Genomic DNA, 7,226 nt, shown 5'->3' on the forward strand with positions numbered 1-7,226 from the left:
ACATATTTATTTGATGGAGCTGCTAATATTTCTTTAATGAAATTTAAATTACAAGCCTATTCCCTCATTATATCTCTTCTTAAAAGTCCATTCAAATAATTTATAGAGCATGTTATCAAATATGTTTCTTTCGATGCACAGTTGGTACCACTTGCATGAGAAAACTTTAGTGAGAAAATGGTGAGAAGACGATTCTTCTTCGGTGTCAAATCCTAGTTCTTCTAGAGCTGCCCTACCCCCTAGACCTAGTTCAGCAAAGCTCAAATCATCTGTGAGGAATTTGCTTCGTCAGAGGAGCTTTAGAACAAAAAATTTGTTTCAAGATGGTTCTCATCATCCCGGATTCACCATCATCAGTTGATAAGCCTTCTACATCGATATCATTTTCTCTTAATAAGGTTTTTTCCTCTTCATCATGTAAAGCCGCACATTCTTGACTGGCTACACCAATTGCAAAGTCAGAATCTGTACAGGAACCACATCTTGCTATTCAATCTGATATTTCTGTAAATACCTTTGCCTGATGGAGATATGTGTTTTATTTTAACCTTTGAATGACATGATATTATGTTTTTTTGTTTTAGAAATCAGAAGTTCAGCATCATATGACACGCTCATTGTCAGTTCCGGTGAATACTAAAGTGAGAAGTTTAAGGCGGACTGAATCTGGTGGAGGTTTAATCCGTGTAATTTCTACGACTCCTCGTTCTGCAGCTGCTGAGAAGACATCAGTGAATGATGACTCAGCAACTGAAACCGGTAAATGCTAAGTTTTCCTTCATAGGATTTTAAGTGTACAACTTTGAAGTGAGAAAAACATATTTGCCAGTAATATTGTAGACTCCAAGTCCTGACTGGAGGGTCATGATGGTCTCTACCCTACTTTCCATAATTAATTCAATTGTAAGTTTTACTTATGGTATTGTAGTCTGTACAATGTAGCTTAATAGGTTTCACTTGATGCAATTTTTCCACATTAAATTAAGTTGTTAGGGTGGAACTACAATACTCTCCTGCCAAATGGGGGAACCGATAGTTTTTATTCAGAAATTTACATCTCTATCTCTTTATTTATGGTTTTTCATTAATTTCAATTTAGTTTTCATCAATTTGGCATTTGAGCAAAGTTTTTATTTTTGAGGATAAAACTTCGCATTATCTCAATAGACTTGATGGCACTTGAACTTCATAGCTGTTTGAGTCACTTACATTGAGAAAAGTGGGGTGTGTTTATTCCCAAAGGGTGCAAACAATTTGACTTGGACATATAATTCTGCTTGTCCTACCTGAATTCCTTACAAGAGAAAAGAAATTAAAAGAATTATAAATACTTCAAGTTGAGGTCCAAATTTAAAGTAAACACGTTTAAGGTTCAAGTTTGTGGATTTTACCTTTTTGTTAATGGACTTAAACTTATTAAGATTTTGGACATTTTTCTTCTTTCCACTATGTGCACAGCTTAAGATTTCACTGCTTGCAACTTTCGCTAGTTTGGGTTGGGGCATTGTGGCGCTTCCGTTTGCCAAAAAATTGTGATGCCTTCTTAGTTCACCTTCCAGTATTAGTTTTATTTCTTGTTTTGTGAGTAATCTTGTTAAAATAAGTAGTTGATTTGCTGTTTTATGACATACTTGTTTCAGCTAGTGAAGATGCAGGTGAAGATATTTCTGAAGAAGAAGCAGTTTGCAGAATTTGTTTTGCTGAGCTTGGGGAAGGAGGTGACATGTTTAAGATGGAGTGTAGCTATAAAGGGGAGCTTGCACTTGCTCACAAAGATTGTGTAGTGAAGTGGTTCAGCATCAAGGGAAACAAGACATGTGATGTCTGCAAGCAGGATGTCCAGAACCTACCAGGGACATTATTAAAAATAAAAAATCCTCAAAATGTTGTCAGGCCGCCAGCATCTGTTATTCAGCAGAGAGAAGTCGCTCGTTGCAGGCATGTCTGATTATTTCGGCAGTTAGATAAATGCTTCTATAATTGGTCCTTATGAGCTCAGGTTTGTTATAATTAATCATTTGGTGAACTTGATTGTTATTTATTTTGGGAAGCCAGAATAATAAAAATCGTATAGGGAAATTATATAAAATATGACCCATAGATCCCAAGAGTACATCCTGGTTTTGCAGCATGATGTTTTAGTCAATTAATAGGTGCCTATGCTTGGTGCTATCAACTGTAGAAGAAATGTTGAGGTTGTTTTCTCTGTTATTAATTTCAAAAAAAGAAAAAGAAAATCTTTCCTTTTCATTTAGATGATTCCAAACAATATTCTTGAAGATATGTATTATTTGCTATTTTGCTGAGAAGAATCTAATCAAAGAAGCTGAGATGCCTGTTAAACTTGTGTTTACAGTGTTCTCTTCTCCATGATATATTTCAATTTGCATACCATACACAATTTCATAAGTTTCACATTATAAGAAAGCCTCATTACTCGATGAAGTAGAATCTATGGAAGCTCCAACTTGGGATATAGTGCGAGGTATATATGTTTCAAAAGAGGGATGAGTTAGGTATTGTGGTTCTTACTTGGTCGTTCTCCTTGAGTTTTAGATTTCCATTTTGGAGTAGGATCCAAGTATGGTCCACATGAGCTTGGTTAAACCGATAAATGCATTTTGCTTGGGTTTTCCCATCTTTGAGGGTTTCTAGTTTGCCTGATTTCTAAGTTTTACTTTTAATAGTTGCATGTTTGATGATAATTGAGGGGAAGCGGTCAGTTGTTTATGGGATAAGATTTGACTTTTTATTCTCTGTTGGTAATTTTTTCTAAGGATTAAGATTTATCATTTTAATGGAATTATGGCAATTGGGGATTAAGAGAGAGAAACAATGAATGGTTCTGTGGATTATTTATATTGTGGACCATGATATAATTGGTGTAAAGTTTTGAGTTTTAGGAGAATTCAGGAATAGTGAGATGAAAGAGATTCTCTTAATTTGGTTCTTTATCTTGCGAGAACAATATGATATAGGGTGAGAAAATTAAAGAAATAAAAGGGAAAGAAAGAAGCAGAAGATGAAAGGAAGAGAGAGAGAAAGAAAAGAGATATAAATGGGAGGAAAGGAAAGAAATAAGAGAGAAAAAGAGTCATATAAGGAAAAATTATTGTAAGAGAATATAGAATTTGGAGAGAGATTAGTAGCGAGCAATTTAATTATTATATTACTTTTGTAATTATTATGAGTAAGATATCGAAAGTTATTATTAAGGAATTGAATAGACCTAGAGGGAGGTAAGTCTATTTTACAATTTTGATTATTTAATCAATCAAATAACAGTTAATTATATCAAACTATAGCAATGGTGGTATCAATTACAAGAATATAACAATCATGGAAATTAAGGATAAAGTTAACTCAACCGTTAAAGGATTTCACAGTTGTGTCAAAACAATTGTGTCCTTGCAACAATGTGCGAAGGACAATGAAGTAAGAGACTGTTAGAAGATAAGTCTTTCTTTAAAGAAAGCTAATCATATGAATATAAATTTTTTATCAAATAAGGTACTAAACATATTAACATCAATCTTAGCAAATAATATAACTAAATTTGAAAACAGTATTTCTTGGTTTTGATTCATTTCTTTCCCAATAAAAAAGATTCAATTCCAACGAGTAAATTAATTGCTTATGCATAGGGTTGGAAAATTTCTTATAGCTTAATCAATTCCAACAATACTATAGATGATGCAAATGAGGCCTAAATTGCTGCTTCTGGAAATTGCCATGAATGGAGTAGAAACATCACATTAGATTCTGAACCTACCCAAAGCACTGCAAACAAACCAAATTTTTGTTGTTACAATGTTATAGTTTAAATTATATTTTTGGGGCTTTATCTATTAGCTTAAACTTTTGAGTAAGTGATACTTAATAGTATTAAAGCTAAAAGCCTTGTGTTTTGAATCCCTTATGTATATGTCTTTCACTCAAATCAAATCAGGTTGATCTTTGTTTCAGTTATCTCAGTTTAGCTTGGTAATCTCACTACATCTATTAGACCTTACAATCGAATCCATGTTGAGAGGGCATATTTGACATTAAAATTGGGTCCAAGTTATTTGTGAGAGAGCGTGGTACACTTAAAAATTGATGTTTGGTCCTTATCAAATAACTTAAGATTTTGGTTCAAAGTGTTTTCTTGACATAGTTTATTTTGGTTTTGCTTGAGAAAAACCATGGCCCTTGGGAGAAATAAGAAAGCAACTGGATATTGACTTGTTCTATGAGAACACTCTCTCCTACATAGTGGCAGAGGAGCCTGGAGTCATGGGTTCAAATTGCTGAAGTGTCATGGTAGTGGAAGGGTTCTTAGCAAGATGCAACAAGGTCGCTTTTCCACATAAATGGCTCTTATGCCATGCCCCGAGGTGCAATGTCAAAGGCCATAGGCTTTACCTTCCCTCATTTACACCATTCAGTCTTACGTGAGATTGTAAAGCTTGTGTTAGGGGAGATTGTTGGCTTCAGGAACCACCTTTGGGGTTATTAGAGGGGCGGAGATTTTTACGATTGCATAGGTGAGGATGTGGTGCTTCTGTGCCAATAGAGTTTGGAGAAATGCGTTTGGGCATTTGGGGGCAGCAGTTAGTAGAAGTGGACAACACCTTTAATTACGCTTGGGTTTTAGTATTGGACTCAATAGGTTTCTTGTGTGAACAACTTGTTCATTTCTGTGTAAATTTATATCCAGTGCATGCTGCTAGTGGATGACAAAACAATAGCCTTGTCCCAGTTGATGTAGTTAACTGATCAATTTGGATATTCACAAAGTTACCCCCCATCACAGGCTAAACTGGAAGGATTCTGTGCATAGGAACTGAGAAGATTTTTATTGAAGAAAAAAAAAATAATTAAGGGTTCAAAGGTACTTTTGTTAAGGAAACAAGTCTACCTCATTAAATACTGAGTAATATTAAGTCTGAAAAGTTTGACCAGACCGAAGATGAAAATGAATTAGAAACAAGGGAATGAAGAACATAGGTAGAGAGTAGGGATAAGGCAATTCAATCTTCATATGGCTCTATTTATATTGAGTATCACACTTCAAATATAATAAAAAACTTGCTTAAATAATGAGTGCTAAAGCTTCAAAAGTTAAATGTTCGTTAAACCTATAATGTTTGCTTTTGCAATTTATGGGTTATAATGTAATTACTAGAATACTCATACTATGAGAGGATATATTAAAAGTTCTTTGCTTCTTTTTTTTTCTCCATTTTCATTTGTGTAAATTTCTCATTTTCGCTTGCAAATTATAGAGCATTCTTTGTTTCATAATTAGAGTTACTTAAAAAGCATGTTGCTTTTGATGGTGGCAGTGAGCACGACTTACATATGGGCTTATTGTCACGACCAGCTTGCTTGGTGACTCAAGTGTGTTGCACGTTGCTTAGTGGCTAAGTATACTTCGTAGCTAAGTAAACTTAGTGGCAAAGGAACTTAAAGGATAAGCATTATCCATCCACATAAGGTTGTCACCTAGTGTTTACTTAAGGATTAAGTATACAGTGTATCTAGTCATATTCTTTGAGGAGGTTTAGCCTATCAATAGGCCACCCCCCCCCCCCCCCCCCCTTCCCTTGTAAAATTCATAAGTTGTAATCCTTCAATACAGAGATTATATTTATCTCCACTTATCTCTCTCATTTGCATATTGTTAGTCTTTGAGTTTGTGTGAGTGTTAGACTGCTTAACACATTTCCGAAGTGTTAAGGCCGCACGGACTTAGCAAAGAAGTTAAGTGCGTGACAAGTGGTATCAGAGCCTCGGTTAGCATGACCTCGGTTATTATTCAATGGCAAAAGACACTGTCGCTTCAACAAAGGGATCTAAGAAGGTTGAGATGGAGGCTTCCCAAGAACGTGGTTGCTCGGAGGAAGTCGACCCCAACCCCTTAAGGCAGAAAGGTAAGTCCAAAGACTTTATTTCCAATTTTGACTCACGTCTATCTCGTATAGAAGAAAGGGTGAGCACGCAATCGGATGAGTTAGATCATCAGGTGGATGATCTAGAGACGGAGGTGTCCGAAACTCACACTGTTGCGAAAGCCATGTTGCTTCAAATGGAGGAGTTGTTAAGGGCCGAAATGGGGAAAATCCGTGAGGAGTTCACAGGGGAGCTTGCCAAAACTTGTCATGTGTTCCAAACCGAAGTCAACAGCACTCTTGTTCGCTTAGACGAGGTGCAAGCTGATTTAGCGCGATGTAAGCGCACCATGGTTGTAAGGACCGGCAGCAACGTCGTTGAAAGCCAAAGGATTGACATACCAAGGCCTAAAAGCTTTGGTGGCTCACGCAAGGCACAAGAAGTTGACAACTTCTTGTGGGGACTAGACAAGTACTTTGGGGCCGTAGGCGTCACGGAGGAAAGCTTGAGGATTGAGATTGCAGTCCTCTATCTTATAGACACCGCAAGGCTATGGTGGAGGAGAAGAGAAGGAGACATTGAAAAAGGTATTTGCACTATCTCTACCTTTGATGATTTTAAGAAAGAGCTTAGGCGGCAGTTTTACCCAAAAAATGCCAAAGATGAGGCAAGAGCTCGCTTGTGAAGGATCAAGCAAACAGGGACAATCTGTGATTACATCAAGGACTTCACCGACTTGATACTGGAGATCCTTGGGATGTTCGACAAAGATTCACTCTTCAACTTTATGGATGGGCTGCAGTCATTGGTGAAAACGGAGCTAAGGCGTCGGGGAATGCAAGACCTTGCCACAGCCATAGCAGTTGCTGAAAGTTTGATTGATTATAGCAGCAAAAAAGAACACACCGGCAAGTCCAAAGATAAGAAGGGCAGCTTTGTTAAAGGTGTGGGAGACAAGGGGCAATCTAAAGAGAGTTACCGAGACATCCGCCAAGACAACTCCTCATCCAAGGGCAAGGACAAGGGCAAACGTTGGGAGAATGGCACCAAAAAACCCCGCAACAACTGTTTCATTTGCAATGGGCCTCATTGGGTGAAAGACTATCCGGAGAAGAAAGCTCTCACTTCCCTCATAGCCAAGCATCAAGAAGGCAAGCAAGCCGAAGGTAGTAGCGATGGGGCACATATGGGATCAATGCAACTACTCAACGGGATCCAGTCCGTACCAAAAACGCAAGCCAAAGGGTTGCTCTATGTTGATATGGCCATCAATGGGAAGGCCACCAAAGCCATGGTAAATACGGGAGCTTCGCACAACTTCGTTTCAGCAAGTGAAGCATGTCGGGTCTCAA

The 7,226-nt window shown here is 37.3% G+C and overlaps 1 protein-coding gene across 1 annotated transcript; it reads left to right on the plus strand.

Annotated features, from left to right (window-relative positions):
- The first annotated feature begins 323 nt into the window (after positions 1-323).
- On the plus strand, positions 324-1,948 carry LOC116121208 (E3 ubiquitin-protein ligase MARCH4-like). Its single transcript, XM_031407150.1, has 3 exons — positions 324-398; positions 585-759; positions 1,641-1,948. The coding sequence occupies exons 1-3, from the start codon at positions 324-326 to the stop codon at positions 1,946-1,948; spliced, it is 558 nt and encodes a 185-aa protein (XP_031263010.1).
- Positions 1,949-7,226: the final 5,278 nt, after the last annotated feature.

Source organism: Pistacia vera, unplaced genomic scaffold, assembly GCF_008641045.1.
Source record: "Pistacia vera cultivar Batoury unplaced genomic scaffold, PisVer_v2 Contig970, whole genome shotgun sequence".
Taxonomy (NCBI): domain Eukaryota; kingdom Viridiplantae; phylum Streptophyta; class Magnoliopsida; order Sapindales; family Anacardiaceae; genus Pistacia; species Pistacia vera.

Coding starts and splice junctions, on each gene's coding strand:
- LOC116121208 (XM_031407150.1), top strand. CDS start 324: ATGGTTCTCATCATCCCGGATTCACCATCATCAGTTGATAAGCCTTCT. Junction 399..584: donor TATCATTTTCTCTTAATAAG/GTTTTTTCCTCT, acceptor TTTTTGTTTTAG/AAATCAGAAGTTCAGCATCA. Junction 760..1,640: donor TGACTCAGCAACTGAAACCG/GTAAATGCTAAG, acceptor TACTTGTTTCAG/CTAGTGAAGATGCAGGTGAA.